Source organism: Talpa occidentalis, unplaced genomic scaffold (assembly GCF_014898055.3).
Source record: "Talpa occidentalis isolate TD23 unplaced genomic scaffold, MPIMG_talOcc4v2.1 talOcc4.4, whole genome shotgun sequence".
NCBI classification, from domain to species: Eukaryota; Metazoa; Chordata; class Mammalia; order Eulipotyphla; family Talpidae; genus Talpa; species Talpa occidentalis.
In genome coordinates, this window is record NW_023604295.1 from 100,836,249 (window position 1) to 100,858,775 (window position 22,527).

Below are 22,527 nucleotides of genomic sequence, written 5' to 3' on the forward strand. Positions count from 1 at the left end.
TCCCCAAACCCACATGTATATTCACTTTGTAAACGTGTAGAGTGAAATCTATGTGCAAAAATTTCTGAAGCGTTTTAGAATAGTCAGAGGTAAAAAGTGGCTTCTATGCTGTTTCTATTCGTGCTACTCAAAAATGGTTTTGTACTTTTAGATGGGAGGGGACCCTATGTTAGATTTTTGTTTAGTTATATGTCATTGTTCTTGGGCCCTACCAAAACATTAAGGCGAAGGCTTGTTAATAAAAATATACTTTCAAGGATTTGGTTTCTTTCTACAGCAGGATCATGGATTCTTCAAAGGACTTGCTCGCACAGGAAGTCCAGGTCTGCTAGGGCTGCCAGGAGAGGGGTGGTTTTGTGTGTAAATAGGACTCCGCTCCCGGACGCGCTCCGCGTGGTCCAGCTCGGCGCCCCCGGGAGGCCCGGTCGCCCACGCCCAGGATCCAGGGCCACGGGGAGAGCCGGGCCCACCGCTTACTACCCGCCCGCGGCGGCCGCGGAGCCCTCGGCCTGCGCTCGGCGCGGCCCTGCCGTCACCCCGCCCACGCCTCCGGACGCCGGCTGGGCGCGCGGCCACGTCGCTCGCTTCGCCTTCCCGGCTCGCCCCGTGGAGCGGCCGCGGCAGCGCCCTGGCGTGGCTGGGGCGCGCCGCTCCGGAGCCAGGCCGCGAGGGCGGGGCTTGGGGCCGCGCTGGATGATTTCCTAACTCAGTGGTCCATGAGGGCGAGGAGGGGCCGCGTAGGGGCCAGGCCCGAACGCCACATGGCGCGACTTAGCGGGCCTCAGCGTTGGCCGCCGCCGCGGAAGCAGCGTGGTGCTGGACGCCCACCGCCCACGCCGGGGAAGCATGGGTCAACTAACGAGGGTTTCGCCGCAGCCCGGGCGTCTAAGGGGGAATTTGAGAGCGCGTGGGGGAGGGGCGGAGAGCAGGCGCCTCGAAGAGAGCATGCTCTGTTCTGAGAGCCGTAAGTGGAGAGGCAGGCATGCGCAGTGAGCTCAGGGTGGGTTGGCACCGGGGAGGGGCTGCCGCGAGCTGGCTGGTGTGTTTATCCGGTTTTCTGGGTGGGCGGTCAAAGCGCACGCGTAAGGGCGCCAGGCGGCGGTGCCGGGTAGCCGCACGCGCATGCGCGGAGCGACCCGGTAGCTGTGAGAGGGTGTGGAGGGGGCTCTTAGAGGAGAAGCAGGGGAAAAGGGAAGCGAAGGGAAAGGAAAGGGCGGAGGGGGAGGGGGTGAGAGTGCGCTCTGCGCATGCGTGCCAGCGCTAGCGACGACGGCGGCGGGGGAGTCTCGGGGAATGACAGTGGCTTTGCCCGTTGGGGTAACGGTCGTCGTCGCCGGCAGGGCCTGAGGCGCCGCACAGCCCGCGGGATCCATTAAGGCCGCAGCAGCCCGGGGCCTACCGAGCTCTAGTGGCGCGTGGAGTCGGGTGAGGGCGGCGAGGCACGGGGGGAGGGGCCTGCGGCGGGGCCTCGCAGTGTGTGCTGGGCGGCGGCAGGGCCTGGCAGGGAGAGCGCTCGCCTCAGCCGCGGCCGGGCGGGCGCTGTGGGCGGCGGCGGCCGTCGTGCTCGGCGGAGGAGGCGTCCGTGTGTGCGGTGCGGAGAAGATGGCCGGGCAGTGAGGGGGCGGCGCTTGCGCCTGGTGACCTCGGAGTGAGCGACAGGAGAGCGAGGGGCGCCGCTGCGGCCCGACCGGGCCTGCTCCCCGCCCCCTCCCGTCGCCGCCGCCGCCGCCGCCGGCCCGCGCACTTCCTCCCCGGCCCCCCCATCGGGTGGGGGGGACTCTCCGGGCCGCTTCGCCGCCTCGGGGGGCCGCAGACCTCTGACCGCCGAGGCGCCGTTGGGGCCCGCGTCCGATATGGAGAGAGCGGCGGCGGCCTCTGCCTGCCGCAACAGCAACGTTCGCCGCCGCCGCCGCGACTTCGTGCGCTAGATCCGAGAAGCCGCCGTCCCCGCGCCGCCCTTGCCGTCCCCGCTACATCCGCGCCGGGCGCTGTGATGGAGTAAGGGCCCTGCCGCCCGTGAGAAGCGTGCCCGCCCCTCGGACCGGGCCGGGCCTGCTCCCGCGCCCGCGCAGCTCGAACTGAGGAGGTGCCTCCGCGTCCGGAGATGCAGCTCGCGCGAAGGCCGCCCGCCGAGCCGCGGGGCTAGACTGAGCGCCGAGTCCCGGCCGAGCGCCTTAGCCGCCGCGTTCTGCGCCCCGCGGCCGCCGGGGACAAACTCAGACGCTGGTTCCTCGCTCTCTTTTTTGTCTGCAAGTCTCAGGGACGGAGGAGGGGCGCCAGGGCCCCATGTGTGGGAGGATTGCTTCAGCTCCACAAACTTGCACGGATTTTGGTTACTACTTTGGCCAGCGGTTCTGCTCTGATTTCCTCCGAATTGTTGCAAATTCGCCATTGTTCCCGGGCTGCTTACAAAGTTGGATCCGGAATTTCTTTTCAACCGGGAGCCAGCGGTGTCGAAGCGTCTGCAATGAACCCGGTGAATGCTACTGCTCTCTACATTTCCGCGAGCCGCCTAGTGCTCAACTACGACCCGGGAGACCCCAAGGCGTGTACAGAGATTAACAGGCTTTTGCCTTACTTCCGACAGTCCCTCTCGTGCTGTGTTTGCGGTGAGACGTTTTTTATTGTTCCCTTTTCAATGCGTGTTTGAAAAAACCTTCGGGGCAGTGGTAACTGGAGCGGTTTGGTGGCGTGGTAGTTTGTATGACGCTTTTATTATTTGTTGCTGTGTACGGTCGTTCGTTTTTGAAACTCTCCGTAGGACTTTTTGCCTGGCATTTCAGAAAGTCCGAACCTTTCCAAAACGCTTTACACAGAGGTCTTAACGTTCACAACTGTTTAATTCGACTCGGCTCAGCTTCTTACCATTTCTTGGGCTCTTTTGAAATGAGGTAAAACACGCCCTTTTTTAACCCGTTGATACAAGAGCAATCTTAATACCAACCGTGGATAAGCCTGATTAAAACTTACACCCGTGGCTTGTTTGCATTTCCCCAAACTGGTGTGGGTGGTAGTATAATCTGATTTATCCACAGCCAGTGAAGCCGGTGCAGAACTCACCCCAGGTTCTTCAAATTCCTTGACAGTTTGACGGTAAACAGTGAGCCAGGGGAGACTTAAGGTACTCTCCTAAGTACTTTTTTAGTTGGTGGAATTTTTACAGGTTTGCTTTCCTTACTGTGTGGTTTTACTATTTTGTGGCCTGGCAGAGGGTTGTTTTAGGCGTTTATGTTAACAAGATACTGATTTGTGTTGGGTAGGACACGTCTAAATTATTTTTGAGATATGAAGTTATGCTGAATTGCTTAACATGAAATGTTTCAAAAGTGATGACTGTTTAATTGTGCATGTAATTATTTGCTTTTCAAAAAACCTCCATTGGAAATATTAATACAAAGGGAAGGGCAACTGACACAGAAAAGCATTATTACACACTGTTTCATGTTCTCACCCCAACAAAAATTTTGAGGTTTTGTTGATCCACTCACGGGTTTGGTCAGGAACTTGCGAAATCCAAGCACTTCAGGCTTTTACTTTATCTTAATTAGATGAAGGAGCGTAATTAGGGACTTGTGGTGGCCGAAGGAGGAAAGAAATACGGTATTCTGTTGTCATTCTTCAGCATTTACTGTATAACTGTGGGGCAAGGCACTGAGGGAATGCAGAAGAGGTGAGGATTGTGTTTTTTTCTTTTTTCGTACTGGGTACTTAATCTCATAAACATTTAAGTAATTGAGTAAGAATGTGATTAAGTGCTGTAACTGGTAATAGACACTTAACAGCAGTATAGAGAAGTTGCCTTGGGCAAATCAGTTAACTGTCCTGGGCCTCAGTTTGTTAATGTGTAAAATGGGACATTTGGGCTATATTCCGTTTCCTTTCATCTTAGATTTTACAAATATAACTAAACATTTGCTGGGTTTTATCCTCTCCCCCCCCCCCCTTCATTTATGTCCTAACAGCGTTTGATAGGTTTCAGACTGAGGAGCTGCTATAACTTTCTTCTCCACAAACCTGTATGGTGTGTTGGGGAGGGAAATTGCTGTGGTGATGTAGGGGGAAGGGAGAGCTATGGGGCAGCCCACCCTGGCCCCATAGAATAGCACTAGTACTGTCATCACCCTGGAAGGTCTCCTTTTCACTAGGTGGGTGGGACTTTGCCCTCTAATTTACGGGGAGGAATAGTAGTTTTGAATCATGAAGATGCTTAGATATTTTCTTATCCAAGCTTTAGCATAGTTGTGGTCTTATCGAACATTTTCTCAAATTCTAACCAGGATTTTAAAAAATATTGAAGATGAAGTTGCATTTTAAAAAGCTCAACTGTAGTGGTTTTTTTTTTTTTTTTTTAAACCAATGTTGGCAACATAAGGGGAATTTTTCTGACGGTGGGGCTTTGTAATTTTTCCTGTTCAAACTTCCCTCCCCACCATTCTATGGAAAGGTTTGTGGTTTCTACCTTACCTTTGTAATTGCATAGCTGGCATAAAATTTCAATGATTTGGATGTAGTTTCAACACCTCCCCATTTTCATCTCTTTGGACATAAGCCTGTCCTTATCAAGAGATGGAAGAAAAAAATCAGATATATGAATTCAGATTCAGCATATAGTCATCTTTGTATCAGATGCTGTCTTTGACTCTTAGCTGAAAGCAGAAATGCAATCAATTTAACAGGGCAGTCTTATTTTATGAACATAATAAATATGTGAAAGTAAAGTTTATTTTTGTCTTGGTGCTGTAAATAGGGATTTTATTTCAACAGATCTTTCAATATCTGACCCAGAATCCTATATTTTTAGCCTTCTATTCAACTATTCTCTTATATAATTTCTCTGCTTCAGCCAGATGGATTTTTTTTTTACATTTTCAAGCATTTGTGCCTTTCATCTTCCTCTTTTTCTCCACCTTTTTTTCTTTAAAGTTCCTTCTGCCAAAATACGCTTCTTTCCTCTGTGACCTCAGTTCCCTTCCTCAGTAACTTCTTCCTTGCTCACTCCAGCAAAAAGTTCTTTGTCCTTTGAAACCCTCTGTTAACTCTTTGTTCCAGTGATGTACATTTACAGTTCTTTCAGTGTAATTTTTGATATCTAATTCTTCTGATATTTTAGGGAAAATACTATTTTTTGGTACATTTTTGTGTTGCTCCTGCCTCCACTCCTATCTAGTGACTTGCCTGTAGGTGTTTATGACAGATTCAGGAAGAAAGTGAGAGGGAGGTGAGGAAGGGAAAGTTATGAGACTTACAGTTTGGTTAAATCTTGTCTTTTCCATCTACTGTGTAGGCAAATGGCTTTTACTTTTTGCCCCAGTTTCCTTTTTATAAAAGGGAATAATTATATCTCCTTCAACTTTTTTTCTCCATGTTTGTGCTATATGTGGAATTGCTTTTTAAGTGGGGGAAAGACTTTTTGAACCCATGAGAACAAGTCCATGGATTTGGTGTCTAGTACATACTATGTGTGTAGTATCCCACCCTTGGGCAGAAAGTAGGGAAGGATAGGAAGAGGTGACATCAGAGACTGAACTGTCAAGTCAGTTATTGTCAAACCTGAATTATTCACTGGAACTACTGGTTTTGTTATCATTGTTCTTTGAAATGCTAATTAGCTGATTACCACTGTTTTACAATTGCTTTTGTGTATTTAAACCTGAAACTTCTAGTGAATTGAATAGCAGTGCTTCAGAGAATTACTGACCTTTCTAGGCCACATAAACAGTGACCTGTACTGTATTACTGTGGGTACTACTTTTGTGTCAGTTCTTTCCCCTTTTTATAAATACTTGCTTTATCATTTGTGATCAACTGCAATACAATTTCTTTTCTTTTGGTAGCATGAGACTTGATAACATCTGTCCTAGGAATTTTAAGTTTATTAAACTTTGAAATCTTCAACTGATACAAGTTTGATATAAAGACATAAATCCATAAAGTACATGCTAAGTGGAAAAGTATTACTCCGAGATATTTGGAGTCCTGTAAAATAATTTTGGTCACATGATTACTACTTGGGCACATGGATATTTTCCTAGTGTTTTAATTGGAGTAGGAAAAAAACAGTTTGGCTTTGGATTTACTGAATAATTGTGGTCCAGTTTCTCATTTATAAAATGGAAAGGGACTTGGAGATCAGTGTTTCCCGCTGAAACAGTGACATAGTCTAACCAAGTGTTTGTTTTGAATGTTACGTATTTAAAACTATCACCTTTCTTACTACTTTTGACATCCCTTAAGGGTGAGAATTTTGCTGGTCTTATTCTCTAGACAGTTACTGGCTCAACAAGTGTTTGAACAAGTATTAAACAAGTACTAAAAAAGAGAGAATTTCTAAGTAGGAAGGATGTGTTTTCATAGTAAAGTAGATTGCTTAAAATGAAATAAATTTGACTTTGTGAAAGACTGATTTTTCTCACATTCCCATTTTTTGTGGAGTTACATTGGAATTTGGAGAAGATCATCTCAAAAATCTCTTGTTTAGCAGAAATAGTATTTGAGCAAGCAATTTATAAATAGAAAATTATTCTAAATTCTAATTATTGAAATTTGATCATATAACCTGGAGTAACTTACTTTATACTACATTTTTAGATGAACACTAAATTGAAAGGTCGTTTGAATACTTATAAATAAATCTATGTTAATGTTTTATATTTAGTTTTCGCAGTTTTCAAGTTCTTTTGTATTTAAAACCACTACAATTAATATTTTTATTGTGGTAAACATAATATGAAGCTTACCATCTTAACTGTTTTTAAATGTACAGTTCAGTAGCATTAAGTGTATTTACATTTTTCTAAAATTTTTCAGAATTTTCTCATCTTAAAGATCTGAAATACTATACCCATCACACAACAACCCATTTTCTCCTTACCCCCAACTTTTGGGTTCATCATTATACTTTCTGTCTTATGAATTTGACTACTCTAGGTACCTGTACTGTTAGAGTAATACAGTATTGGTCTTTTTGTGATTGACTTATTTCATTCAGGATGCTTTCAAGGTTCATCCCGGTTAATATAGCATGTGACAGGATTTCCTTTTAAGACAAAATAGTATTTCATTGTATATACCACATTTTGCTTATCCATTCATCCAGAGTTGTTTCCATCTCTTGGCTGTGTTGTAAGACCCTGCTTTCCATTCTTTTGGCTATATACTCAGAAATGGAATTGCTGAATTTTATGCCATTTTTTTTTTTTTGAAGAACCTCCATCCTGTTTTCCATATTTCAAAAATGTTTGAACCATTTTACCTATAGAGCTAAAGGGTCCAGTTGTCCATATCCTTGCCAACACTTGTATTGTCTTTTTTTCAAAAAATTGTAGCCATTCTAATGGATATGAAGTGATAACTCATTGTGGTTTTGATTTGTATTTCTCTAATGATTAGAGTTACTGATCATCTTCATTTGCCTGTTGGTCATTTATATATCATCTTTGGAGAGTCACTATCATTTTTATCTTAAAAACTTGTTATTTCACTCATCATACCTTTGTTAACATGTGATCTATGTGCTGGAAAAGAAAGATGAGTAAGGCATAGAGCTCCTGACTGACATGTTGCTCAGTCTTACAGGGTCAGACAGGTAAGTAAAGCAGTGGCATTGTGTTAGAGGCACTGACTGTTATACCAGATCGCAAGCATTGTAATAGAACATTTACAAGTTAACTTTATTGCACATGTATAACTTTCAGAAATTAACCATAAGTGAGTTTTTCCCCCCTCCTTGTGATTTGTTTTTGAGTAACTATTTACAGCAAAGTTTGAACAGATCTGGTTGGAGTTAAAAGTATAATTTGGGTGATCAGTTTTTTTTTTCCTTGACACTTAAGTTTACCTGTTTTCTCTGATCTGAGAATTCTTTAGGGAGCATTTATCTAGTAGACTGGTAAGGAAGAACAGTGTTTAGTTAGTAATTTGTCTTGCAGATAAACTTTTTATTTTCAGATAAATTTATTGAACTGATTTCTTTTCCTAAGAAAAATCTCTGTTTTACAGTTTGCCCTTCTAGTATTCTGAAAATTAGTTATAAAATGTTAATTCCTACTTGGGTTATGTTTATACAAAATGAAATTGCTTTAGGGAAAGGACTCCCTTTATGCATTGTTCTGGTTGCTGAGAAAGGTGAAAAGGTTTGATCCATAGTACTTTGTCATGATATAATTACCTGAAATGTTAGTGCTAGTTTAAATAATAATTCACGGCAAAGGCAAGCATGCTACTGTAGAATTAGGTGGGGGTGGGGGGAATTGGTTTTAGTTTATTGAGATCTAGGGGGTATGGGGCTTGAGCTGGGCCCAGAGGAATTGGGGGAATTAGTGAACATTTTCAGCAAGGCTTGAGGGAGAGAACTGTTAAGATTTGTTTAGGCAAAAGAAAGTCAAGTTTATCTGTAGTAAAGAGTCCTTGCAGGAGAACCTTTTTCTATTAGTAATGGTTACTCAGGGGCCTTTTATGTGAGGAAACCTGATGCCAGGCTAAGGAATTTGACATTTACCCTGTAGTTTTTTTTTTTTTTTTAAGTGTGCTGTATAGGCCACCTAAATCAAATTCAAGATTCCCAGTTTTCTCATCAGACTGATTGTAATCTCTGGATAGGCAGGGCTTTGTAGCCTGCATTTTAGCCACCCATTTTGATCGGGGGATGGAGATATGAGGGAAAATTTTGTTCTCACACTTAACGACATTTTAATTTTTGATATGTTTTGTCTTGGTTAGCCATATTTCACCATGAACAGATTGAAACATTTTCTGCTCTTAAATTTACAAATATGTCCAACACAATGCTTTCAGGTTATACACACACACACACACACACACACACACACACACACACACACACACACTTGGTAAAATGTATTGAATTGTATTGAAGAACTGATCAGAGTTGGCAGTTTAATGGAGCTACATGGGGTAAATTGGAATCAAAAACTTTCAGAAACAAAGTCAGGAAGGACTTTGATTTTGAAAAGACGTTTAGATAGGCTGATTTGAAATAATATAAGCAAAACCAAATTAAATTATTCTTCAGGGGTTTGCCAATTTGATTTTTGGGTTTTGGGAGAGGTCAGGTGCTTGGGAGAGGTTATAATTAAGATAGGAATTAGAATTGATAGGGATGAATGAAGAGAAGGATAAGATAATGTTGAATAATTTGATGATGCCTGACGGTTGGGTTTATTGAGGAAACATCAGAAATACTGTTAGGAAAGAATAAAAATAAAATCTAAAATATTTTGTCCTTCCCAGAAATTTTGATTTAAGACTAATTTTACATACTATTTGGTAAACAACATATCTGCTGAGATAATGGGGTTGTGATCTTCATGCTTTCAAATTAATTCAAACACCCAGATTTTTGCCTCTCTTTCTTTGTACTCCTTGCCGTTTGTGTATGCTTACCTTTGCCTGTGTGTGACATTGATAGCATGCTGTCAGTAGTTGTTCAAGGCTTTACTGTATTGGCTTCTCTGAGTTGTTGCTTCCCTCAGAGTCCACTTGACTCATGTGTAATTAAGTTTGTTTTTGTGAGATCTCATATTCTAGATTTATTTTATTTATGTATGCAAGAACTGGGGTGTAGGCCAGAGGTGCGGGAGATGAGAGGATTCACCAGAGACAGAGTGGGGAGCAGAACAGATGCATTTACTGAAATATACTGCTGCGGGGAGTAGCAGGCCAGACAGGAGAGGTCTTCTGTGTGCCATGTGGGTTAGCTCCCTGGCAGGGGATTGAACTCATGTTGCAGGATCTGGTGATACCTTGATAGTGCTGAGACTTAACCCCTGCGCCACCAGGGAGGCCCGAGCTCTCATGTTCTGAATTTTATCTTAAATTTTAAAAAGTAATATTTCAAACTTTATTGTAATTTCTCATGTTTTTCTGTGTTCAACAGTCACCTTTGATTTTTCTCTATATTTAATTTACTGTTTTTTCTCTTAATAGTCTTTTTTTTTTGTTCCATTGTTAGGAAATTAATTTTAATAATTATTTTTCACCTTAATACATGTGGCCATTTTTCTTTTTCCTTTTTAGTCCATAATATTTTAGCAGAACTGTTTTCATTCATTGTTTTTCTGATTCCTAAAATCTTAAATCTTTGCAGAGTTGGAATATTTGGTTTTCTAAAGTTGTTTATCTAGTTTTATAACCAGCATATGTTGTGTGTGCTAGTTATCTTTAACAGTTTGTCCATTTCCTTTGTTACAACCCACAGAAAACATTCATTTAAAATGTCTGGTGTCAGGGCCTCCTTGGTGGTGCAGGGGTTAAGTCTCAGCACTATCAAGCTATCACCAGCCAGGGAGCTAACCCACATGGCACAGCAGACCTCTCCCCTCAGCAGTGTATTTCAGTAAATCCATCTATTCTGTTCCCTGCTCTGTCTCTGGTGAATCCTCTCACCTCCTCCCCACCCCCGTAACCTGGTATCTCTGGCCTATACCCCAGTTCTTGTATGCATAAATAAAATACATCTTTTAAAAAATAAATAAAATGTCTGGTCTCAAGTTTGGAACTAAATTGTTTTCTTGTAAAGTTGAGTGGTTATAAATTCTTCATGCAAAAATTAAAATGATACCTAAAGTGTGGAGGTAGGTGGTCCACTTGTTTAACCTAAGGGTCTTTGATCTGCTAACACTATTCGATGGAAAATAAATCTTTACCCGATAGCTTGAAATTTGGTATTCTGTCCATGTATATATAGTAATCTAGGATTAGAAGGGTGTGTTCAAATTCAGGCATCTTTGTGATATGTTTTTGAAATCCCTCTCCAGTCAGTTGGTTGTCTAGCCTGTGATTGATCATATTCAGGATATGAAAATAAAATTTGACTGCAGATCCTCCATAAGCTGTGGGCTGTCTCAGGGATCCCTTTATGGTGTCATTGAACTTGCCACCTCAATTTCTACATAGATATAACCGGGGAAATACTAATATTACTAGGTTGTTTATGATGAGAATTTATAAAGCCTTAGGCAGAAAGGAATATAAATCATATAGTCAATTCTTATTTCATATAATCTTTTCTATAATCTTGAAAGCTCATGCAGGATTTTTCCTGAATGCTACTGGGTTAGGGAACTAAATAATCTGCAAAATAATTGTTATCATTGATAACTTTTCAGAAAGAACTTCCTTTGCTTAAGTCTCACCTCTGTAATTGTTTCCTGCTATTTTTTTTTCCTGAAGCAATTCTGGTCGCCTTTAATAAAATTTTACCCTTCCAGGGGTTGGAGACAATTTTAATGTCTTTCCTAAGAAGGTAAGCATCACAAAGTTACCTGTTCTTGAAGCTTTCTGGCTTCAGTTTTATCTAAAAGTGTGGACTTTGGGGCCTCCCTGTGGCCCAGGTGGTTGAGCACAGCGCTGTGAAGGTGTCCTCAGCCTCTGGGACACCGGTTTGATCCCGGCCGGCCACGTAGATAACCCACATGGTGTGGCAGACCTCTCCTGTCTTGCCTGCTGCTCCCCTCAGCGGTTTATTTCGGTCCGTCTGCCTGTTTTGTTCCCTGCTCTGTCTCTGGTGAATCCTCTCTGTCTCTGGTGAATCATATCCCGCACATCTGGCCTGTACCCCGGATCTTGTATGTATGAATAAATAAATCTTAAAAAAAAGTATGAAAGTGTGGACTTGTGTATATGTCTGCAGTATTTAAGATGTGGTCAAGTGGGACTTACCTGCCTCACTTGGACAAATTACTTAATTTCTTATCTCATTTGTAAGATAGGGTTGTTGGCTAGCATGGAGATTTGGTTGTAAACCTAGCACCTAGACATTTTTTTAAAGTTAAAAAATTTGTGCCAACATTTTAAAATCTAGAATTCACATAAAAATGCAGATTTTAGGCACTTCTGGAAAAAATTATAAGATCTGGTAGCAATGGATCCACATTTCCTCATGGCATAGCATCATTGACTTACTATTTTAACTTTATCAGCTTATTCCTCTAGGCATTTGGATTTGTTATCCTGAGATATGTAAGTTTTGTAAGGTTTCTTCTGTTCTAGACACTTTATTGAACCATAGAATTCTAATGTGATACTGAATTATTTTGTGAAACCTCAAATGGATAAAAATTAGAGAACAGTTATTATTTCGCGTTTCCTGTCAGTTAAAACAATTTCTACCAGTTAGTTGATACTGTTCAAGTCTTCTTTATCCTTGCTGATTTTGTATTAGTGTTGTCAATTTTTGAGAAGTGGTGAAATCTCTTAACTATAAATAGGTACATCTGCGAGTTTCTCTTTAAAGTTTTATCAGTTTTTGCTTAATCTATTTTTGAGGCTTTTGTTATTAGATTTGGTGCAATGGATATAATTATAACAGCTTTAATTTTAAATGTTTGGCTTGGCTCTACTAATTCTGTCTTTCTAGGTTTATTTCTGTTGATTCTTTTTTCTGCTCATTGTGGGTCATATTTTCCTGCTTTGCATGGCTAATTAATTTTGATTGGATGTCAGACACTGTGAATGTGCTACCTTGTTGATAAAAATTTATCATGTTGATGAATATTTGTGTACTATAAATATTCTTGAGCTTTGTTCTTTGATGGGCTAAGTTACCTGGAGACAATTTGATCCTTTTGCAGCTTGTTTTTAAGTTTTTGTTTGGTGGGAACCCATTGCAGGCTTTTAGGGGCTAATTTTTCTGCAGTTACTCAAAGAACCTTCTGACTGCTCTGACAGTTTTTGAATTACGGGTGATGGGAATGGGAATTATTTGTTTGTCTCTGAGTTACAGGCATTGTTCTCTCATTTTGGGCTGGGGATTTTTCTCCAGCTTGAGTTGTTTTCTCAAATGCATGTGCTGACCAGTACTGAGTTGAAAAGAGAGGTACCTTGTGTAAATCTCTAGTTCTCTTTGTTCAGGTCACCACTATTCTCTGAGAAGTCCAAATTCCAGGATCTCCAAACTCTTGTCTTCTCAAATCAAGGACACCAATTATAGGCTTTGTCTGTGTTCTCTTGTGTTTTAGCCTGAAAATTATCTCCAGTCAGTAAGCTGGGGCAGTTACTGGGCTTAGTTTATCTGATAAACCCATATGTGATAAACCTAGGTTGGTTTTTTTTTGTTGTTTCAAGATGGGAAAGTAAATCTGATTATTCTGTTTTGTGTAGAAGCAGAGTTAGATTATGCTAAACCTATGTTGTTCCATGCAAGAACTGCAATCAGTATCTGTAGTTCTTTGTATACTTAGCCACACCTTAAGTGCTCAGTAGACTTACTGGACATGGCAGATGTAAAACATTTCCATCCTGACATAAAAATTCTGCGAAATAGTACTGTAACAATCTGAACTTAGGTTTGTTTCTGAAAGTTGTGGGAACATTGAAGGATGCCTTCAGTTTTTCATCTCACGTTTTGATTTGAGCTGTGGATGAGTTACAAACAAATCTCTGGAACTTCATAGGCCTGTGTCTATAAAACAATGACTTCAACTCAGTGTTAGTAAATCTGGTTCAAGGTATTCATAAGTAAAAGATTGGTTACTTAAAAAAAAAAGTTTTTCTTGTTTTAAGTGAGGCAACTTGAGATATTCAGTGAATATTGGACTGAATAGTCATACTATAACCTATTCAATAATTTTGTTGAATTATATCTGCCATGAGGGTTTTATTCTTCATCATATATTTTGTTAGCTTATAGTCATATTGCTTCAATTCTTTAGGCCATTGCTTAGGGACAGGAAATATTAAGCATTAAAATTGAGTTGATTTTGAAATTCTAGGGAATGAGGAACATAAAGATATTAATTATTTTAAATACTTGGTTCATGGTTATTGTCTCTAAGTTGTGTTCTAATGTCTTGTATATCAATAGGTGTTGGTAGTTATTCAGAAAACAAAAAATTGATAACTACTATGACCTTTTTTGTTTAGGGAATAGTTTGTGTACACTTATAATCTGTTATTTGAAATATTTGCAAAAAAACTGAAGCCACCCTCAGTTTTTTATCATTTAGCAACAAAACAAAAATGGTTTTAAAATTTTTTTAGTAAAGAGAATTCCAAACAACAGCTTACATTTGTAGTTTTGTCCTTGCATTCTATTTGATTTTGCTTAATTTTTTAAAAGAATTCATGATTTAGAAATAAGATACACCATTTTAAGTGTTAACCACAGTACATTTTCTTACATAATTGAAATAAAACAAGAGGTAATCCTATGTTAGTAGGGTTTTCTTTGTATGTTTTATTTAAATGAACTTTATAGTATAATCTTTAGTAGTACTGTTATAGGACAGGGAGAGGGGCAGCCCAAACCCCCGCAAACCTGCCTATTCTAAATGGGTTCTGCCATCCGCCGCATCAACACAAAACATAGGAGACTTTAATGAAAAGGAACTTTAATAAAACTAGGAAACAATACAGGTAAGGCAAAGAATCTAGTTTCTAAATGAAGCACCCAAAGTTACCCGTCCCCTCGTGGGTAAAAGTCCATCCAAATGGGGTTGGCCCAGAACAAGGCCCCAAAGCCTGCTACAAGTCTAAAGCATCTTCCAGTGGGGACCCACAGAAAAGGGTCACAAACAACTGGACAAGCCCGGAAGGAAAAGAGCAAAATCAACATCAAGATAAAAGCTGCCATTGTCACCTCCCCACGGGTCTCACCCACATCTGTGTCACCTAGTCCACGACCAAAAGACAAGCGCAGTTTCTTCACGTGTCTCTAGGCTCCATGTGCCTCCTCCAGGTCTCCTGGCTCCATCCTGCTTCCTTCCTCAGTCTCTTCTGCAGCTTCTCCTCTTCCTGCTCAGCTCCACCCTCCCTTGGGTGGGGCAGGGAACCTCCCCCTTTCCTGGGACCACCCTGTTACAGTACAATGGTTAAAAATGCTTTTTTTTTCTTAAAATCACCTCACGTTTCCCATTAAGAGTTATAATAAAATAAATCTTGAATAAAAAAAGTTATAATAAATCCCCAGGAGTTCTTGTTGCTGTGAAAGATGGCATCAAGGCAAAACAAAATAAACTTAAAGAACTAAAGAGTACCTGCTAATCATTGTGCATCAGAATGTCTTGGGAAGCTTCTTAAAAATACAAATTCCTGGGCAGTATATCCATGTTATGACTCCATTCTGGAGTAGAGCACATGGGTAATTCTAATACTGAGCCCTGGTTGAGAGTAGTACTGTCTTGGAATAGTGCTAATATGAGGTTAATAGGTGTACTTTAAAAAAAGGAATGTGTGCCAATAAATTTAATCAGTACTGTGTTAAGTTTCTTGACAGCTGTAGTGTTCAGTTTTAAGACACTGATGTACTTGGGATGACTCTCCCTGTTAGTGCCATATGATTTCATGAAATACCAGTTCGAATCTAGATTTATATTGATTTACTAATGTTTGGTTGTTATGCTATGAATCACTGTGCCTCATTGATTAGCCTCTTTTATTGATAATTTTACGAGATATTGTCATTTCTTAGCTAAAATACAAAAATAATGGAATATTATAAAAGTGCTCTGTAACCGCAAAATACTTCTATAAAAGTGTCCTCTGTGTAATTTAAGGTATACGATGTCTGGCATTCTCTTAATTACTTCTTACTAGAATTTGAAATGAGGCATGACAGTTTATGAATGTGTCATGGGTCTGATAGTTATACATTTGTGTGATAATCTATGGTGAGTGTTTATTTTAGTTCATAAGGGTAGCTGATTGGTGAAGCTTACCTTATATAAACTATTGTTATCACCAGGAGTATCGGGGTTTATTTTTCATAGTTTTAGGTTAATCAAAGAAATAAAAATTAAGCCCTGTTCAGATATTTAGTAAATAGCTTTGTATAAGTAACATTCATACTTTAAAATTTTCAGTGTTGGTTGTAGGTATTCCATTTCCTAGATTGGGAACACAGATTTTGTGTGTGTGACTTAATCACACTCCTCTGCATACCTGATCTCAGTTATCATTAAAGTGATGTAGTGAAGTATGAAATATCTGGTCAATATACTCCATTCTGTATCACCATCTTTTGATGACTAATGCCTATCTTCCATGTTACTCCCTTATTTTTAATTAAAATGCATATAATCATGCCATGATTATTTGTGCTAGATATTTTAAAGAAAATAGTTTACAAGTCTGGAATTCAAGTGATCAGGGCTAATAATGTTCTTGGTCATACATGCTGGACTATTTAGGGAACTAATAATCTTTTTAAGAATCCTTTTTATTTGAATCTATTTTTTTTTTTTTTTGAGGCATGTATTTGTTTCTTGGTTTGCTACTAAAATTAATTGTGTGGAAGATTAAAGGAATTTGTAAGTGCCACTCATTCAGACATTTAATGAAGAAAACAGACCCGAGTTAGGAAGCTCTGTCAAGGTGCCTTCCTTTGTCTTCTCTTATCTCAAATTCATTTCTTTCTGATTTGAGCTATTACTTATAGTTGCACTCATTCTCATGAATTTTGTCTATTGAAAAGATTTTTGAAAGGGTTAGTCTTCAACATAAACCTGTAAAAATATTGGGTACAGGTTTTTTGCAAGATTAAAAACAAGTTTTAAGAAGAACAGTTTTAGTTGTCCATTTGTCACGTAATATATATGATCTTTTTATGGTGTTTTCAGAGGTTATTTCCATATGTATATAAATCTAGGAGTTATCTCACTACTTGTTTGAAAATATTTCGGGTGTAATTTTGGTGCTGTAATCCAGAGATGTATAAGAGATCTGAGAATGTGGTAGACATTTAGCTGATCCCCAGAAATCATTTGCTTAAGTGACAGAAAAAGAAATGAAGAATCTTCTTAAAGGAAGATTACTTGAGCAATTACCTCATCATTTGAAAAAAGTGGAAAGGGGGGCCTCCCTGGTGGTGCAAGGGGTTAAGACACAGCCTATGAAGCTGTCTGCAGCCTCTGTAGCACGAGTTCAGTCGAGTTCAGTCCCCGGCGAGGGAGCTACCCACGTGGTACAGCAGATCTATCCTGACTTGCCTGCTGCTCCCCTCAGCAGTGTATTTCAGTTGATCTGCATGTTCTGTTCCCCACTCTGTCTCTGGTGAATCCTCTTACCCCCAACCTCTGGCCAGTACTCTAGTTCTTGTACGCATAAATAAATAAATCTTTTAAAAAGAGAAAGGTGGAAAGGGCCTATTTAAATCAATGGATTTGACTATGAAAGGATTATTGTTCCAACCTTGTGTCAGACTTTTGACATCAGTATATTCCTCCACTTTCATATGTGGCTTGTTATTGCTGTTGGAGACTGAATCTAGGGTGAGTGGATTATAAATCAGATTCAGCATAGTTATTCTTGCATCACAAGAGAATAGGGTATATGTATATGAGGGTTGATCAGCACCAATTTATTGCTGCTACTAGAAAAAAACTCAGTTTTATAGATAGAATAAACTTAATTCTATCTAAAGTGATAGAATTAAGAACACCAGCCATCTTAGTTAGGCATGAATTTAACATGTATATATTTCCTTATTTTATACATCTGCATTATATATCATATAAACATTAAATATATATACACACAGTTTTTAGTTAAGATTCCAAGACTGGTATGTAGGCTGAACTTTTTTTCTTGGAATATCTTTAAAGAGAAGATAGTGCAGTGCTTTATAGCACATACATTCATTGAAACATTTAAGATTAACTTTAAAAATAGAGGTTGGAGTATAGCGAATCCAGGCAGGACTTGTGCAATTTCAGTTTCTGTGTAGTAAGTCTCCTTATCCTTAAGGTGAGCATTTATTTCCCCTTCTCATTTTTCATGCTCTTTGTAATATTTTTGCCAGTACTCATTCATGATTTTTCTTTTCCCAAAAAAGTTATACATCTGTGGTTAAACAGTGATTCTGACATAGCACGACTTCAGAAATCATTCTTTCTGGTAAGTGGAAAGGAGCTAAAGTCTCAGTGGATGACATGGATGACATGCACAAGCAGGGTAAGATAGAAGGAATACTAGGTTGGGAATCACTAGATTTGCCTTCTGTTTCTTGTTGCTAGTAACTAGCTATATAATCTTAAATTCAATTTGTTAAAATGGCCTTGTAACAAATTGATTTTCAAGGTCACATCCAACTCTGTTTTTATGATTCATTCATTATGCATTTATTAGGTGCTGGCTTATATGCCAACACTTTAAAAACACAGAGATAGGGGCCTCCCTGGTGGCACAGGGGGTTAAGCACCACACTATGAAGCAATAGCAGCCTCTGCAGCACAAGTTCAATCCCCGGTCAGCCAGGGAGCAACCTACATGGCGAAGCAGACCTCTCCTGTTTCGCCCACTGCTTCACTCAGCAGTGTGTTTCAGTCAGTCTGCCTGTTTTGTTCCCTGCTCTGTCTGGTGAGTCCTCTCACCTCTCATATCTCTGGCCTGTATTCCAGCTCTTGTATGCATAAATAAATAAATCTTTAAAAAAAAAACACAGATAAATGTCTGCCTTGAGTGAGATGCAGTGCATAGTGACATATAAAAGTTCTATAATAGGAGTATGTACTGAGTGCTTTTTCGAAAAATTGAGGGTCAGAAATTAAGGAAAACTCTCTTGGAATTCATATTGAGTTGATTCTTACAGAATAAGTAGTTTACCGTGAAAGGAAGGAGGAAGGACATTCTAGGAAGAGCATATCATAGGAGGAATGAGTAAGTGTATTTTGGAGTGGTTAATGGTAGGTGAGAATGGAGCATGGAGTTTGTAGAGAAAACGTAAATGGTGTGAAGTTTGGGGGGTTGGGAAGAGAGTAGATGGGGGTCAGCATTCTAAAAGGCTTTATATGTCATTCGAAGGACTTGGTATTTTCTTTTCTTTTTTTTTTCAAGATTGATTTATTTATACAAGCACTGGGTACAGTCAGAAGCGTGGGAGGGTGAGAGAATTCACCAGAGCCAGAGCGGGGAACAGAACAGACAGACTGACGAAATACACTGCTGAGGGGAGCAGCGGGCGGCAGGAGAGGTCTGCGCGCCGTGTGGGACCCTCGCCAAGGGCCGGGGATTGAACCGGTGCTGCAGAGGCTGCGGGCAGCTTCGCAGCCCAGCGTTCAACCGCTTCACCACTAGGGGAGGCCCAAGACTTTGTATTTTAAAGGCTGCTTGAAAGAGGTTTTTGTTTTTGGACAGTTTTTATTTGTGCCTTTATGAGGAAGTGTTTTGAAAAGAAGAAAGACAATCAGATTTGTGTTTTAGAAAGATCACTTGGTAGAAGGTGTAGAAGGTGGACTGATAGAAGCAGGTGATGTTGAAGTAGGTAGACAAGCTCGCTAAACTTGCAGCATTCAAGGTGAGAAATAGTAAGGGTTCAACTAAGGCAGTAGTAATTTTTTAAAGTAATAAATAAAACCTGAAGAGTGGAATTGGTAGGTTTAGAAGCAGTATGCATTGAAACTCTGGAGAATGCCTGAATGTGGGATGCGGGAGAGGAAAACTGGATGGTTTCAAGATTTCTGGATAAATTATGTCAGTATCCAAGAAAAAGGGATGCAGGAGGAAGGGTATGAGGGGTGATAAGTTCATACTTGCTTGTACTGAACTTGAGTTGTCTGGGTAATCAGTGGAGATATGAGATTCTTAGTAAGCAGTTGAATGTGTGGGTCTGAGTTGAGAGAAAGGTTGAACTGGAGGTAACAATTTGAAAGTCACTAGATTGTAAATTTTGTTAATTAAACTGACTTTATGGGCAAACCACTCTGGAAGGAGTAGGTAGAGCACTTTTTAACATGGGATTATAAATCACTGAAGCTTTAAAAGGGGGAAAGGTTCATGATCCCCATGAATTTCTGTACAACAGTTTGTACATATATGTATTGTCCTATTCTCATGACCCAGTTAAGATTATCATGGAATACTGGAATGGAGTAAGAAGCATAGATCCTAGTATAGGAACTTGGCGGAATACTGGAATGTTGGTGCGTACAGAAGAAGAGGATATGAGGAAGATGGAGACAAGTCTTAGGGTCAAAGGGAGTAGAACATTTTAAGGACGTATGCGTAACCAGCAATGTGCATTGGTTTGGGATTAGCGGTTTTTACCTTCCATTAAAACCTAATACTCGGGCCTCCCTGGTGGCGCAGCAGTTGAGCGCTGGGCTGCGAGGCTGCCCGCAGCCTCTGCAGCGGCGGTTCGTTCCCTGGCCACCAGTGAGGGTCCCATCAAGAAAAGAAAAAAAAAAAAAATCAGGTGATATTGGAAGAAAATAATTAACTTGTGTATTGCCAGACATAGAGAAAATTTCATTGTTATGACATGTTTTGGATTGAAGAAGCAAAATTTCATTATTATGACATATTTTGGGTTGAAGAAGCAAAAAAAAAAGATACTTTCTCAGATATTTGAACAAGATTCTGTTGTCATCCCTCCCTTAAAGTGTTTCTGTCATCTCATTTTGATACCTTTTATAAATTAAAGTTTGTATCCATATCCCCTCCTGTCCTTTGAAATCAGACTCACATTCTTTTATTGACTTATTTTGAGAAAATTTAAATATGGAGTGTTTCCCTCCCCAACCCACTTGTTTGGCTTTACCATAGAGAATGGAAACATATGAAGAATGTTTGAAACAAATGTTAGATTGAGTATAAAAAAGTCATGTTTTCCTGGTGCAGTAAAGATTTGCCTAACAGACAGCACTACATTCCTGAACAAATTATTTGAGATTTTCTACCTGCCATATTTAAGAGTGTGACACCAAAAATCAAGTGTGACACTTTCATCATGCGAATGTTTTGTCATTTCTTTTTTTTTTTTTAAGATTTATTTATTTATACAAGCACTGGGTACAGTCAGAAGCGTGGGAGGGTGAGAGAATTCAACAGAGCCTGAGGGGAGAGCAGAGCAGGCAGACTGACGAAGCACACTGCTGAGGGGAGCAGCGGGCTGCAGGGGAGGTCTGCACACCATGTGGGACCCAGTGCTCAACTGCTGTGCCACTGGGGGGTGGGGGGAGAGGCCCTGTTTTGTCATTCCTTGAACTACCATCCTGTTTTGGATCCAGAGCTTTAGAACCACAAGATCTAGCTTGCAACAGAATTCTTTTTGTAGTTAGTACAGCTACCCCCAGCTACTCTGCCCACCTCATTCCTCTTTATTTTATTTCTGTATATGTTGACTGTAGATCTACTTAGATGACCATTCGTTATTCGTGCCATTTGAAAGGAGTAGCTGGTGAAAGGTACATGATCTTAATTCAGTAGTGAGTGAGTGTGTAGGAAATTGAGTTTAGAATCTCAGTAACTTAATGTGAACCTAGAGAAGTTCATATTTAAGAACTCTGCTTTTTTGAGCATTTTAAGATAACCTGTAAGTACTATTAAGTTTTGTTTGTTTTTGAAGATTTTTTTTTTAAATGCATAGAAGAATTGGGTGTAGGCCAGAGGTGTGGGGGATGGTGAGAGGATTCACCAGAGACAGAGTGGTGAGCAGAGCAGGCAGATCTACTGAAATAACATTGCCGAGGGGAGTAGCTTGCTGATAGCTTTATAGGGCTGAGACTTAACCCTTTCGCCAACAGGGAGGCCCAAGTTTTGTTTTGTTTTGTTTTTTAACCTTAAAAGTAGTGATAAAAAAATCTCATGGACTGTAGTCCATTTAAACAAGTAAAGTTTTCTGACTTTTATTTATTTATTTTTAAAGATTATTTATTTATACAAGCACTGGGTACAGTCAGAAGCGCGGGAGGATGAGAGAGAATGACCGCCGAAACACACTGCTGGGGGAGAGCAGCTGGTGTGGCAGGAGAGGTCTGCGTGCCATGTGGGACCCTCGCCTGCAGCCGGAGATCGAACGGGGGCTGCAGAGGCTGCGGGCAGCTTTGCAGCCCAGCGCTCAACCGCTGCGCCACTGGGGAGGTCCTAACTTATTCTTTTAGTTCTTTGCCATAGATCTTTAATGTGAGTTGCTAGTAGCTTTTTATTTTCTATTTTTGGTGTGGGTCTGTTCACTGGTAAGCAAGTTTAGGCTGTGATGGAAAGCACAGTTTATTGAGTTACTATTTTTAGAATGGATATTTTATGATTTCTGTTTCATGTTTGCATTATCAGCAAAAGTAGTCTGCTTTTTCTGTCTTGTAGGATGCCACGTATTAGGTTATTGGAAAAGTCATGAAGTATTTTTTGTTTTTTAAGCAAAAATGTGTCATGACTTTTGACAACCCAGTATTTTACAGCTGTGTGATGTGTTTTCATTTTTCTCTTTAATTATTTTAGAAAAATTAATATGAAGGTTGAATTTTTTTCCCTTTCCAGATAATTTTTCATATATCCCACATATCCATGATTTATTTGAATCTTCGCATGGATTCCTTGTTATTTAATGTTCTAGTTTCCAAAGATGCTTGGGGAAATGTTATGATGGTTTTAATAATTAATCATAATCTACCTGTGTGCAGGTAGATTTTTAAACTTTCTGATAGTGACAATTGTGGATATTATGTGAGTCTTGGCAGATTTTTCCTGTATCTCAAGGGTCATCAAAACAAATGGCTAATAGGAATTATTTAGATTATTTGATATTATCATTGATTAGGCAGTCCTTGTTACTGTAGTAGAGGTATTACCAGGAGA

The 22,527-nt window shown here is 40.3% G+C and overlaps 1 protein-coding gene across 1 annotated transcript in view; it reads left to right on the plus strand.

The window, feature by feature from the left end:
- The first annotated feature begins 1,740 nt into the window (after positions 1-1,740).
- The window catches only part of MSL2 (MSL complex subunit 2), a 40,411-nt gene continuing 19,624 nt past the window's right edge, over positions 1,741-22,527 (plus strand). Inside the window, exon 1 of the mRNA XM_037525935.2 lies at positions 1,741-2,609. Within this exon, the coding sequence (XP_037381832.1) occupies positions 2,468-2,609 (142 nt within the window). The 5' untranslated portion in view covers positions 1,741-2,467. The remainder of the gene's footprint in view (positions 2,610-22,527) is intronic.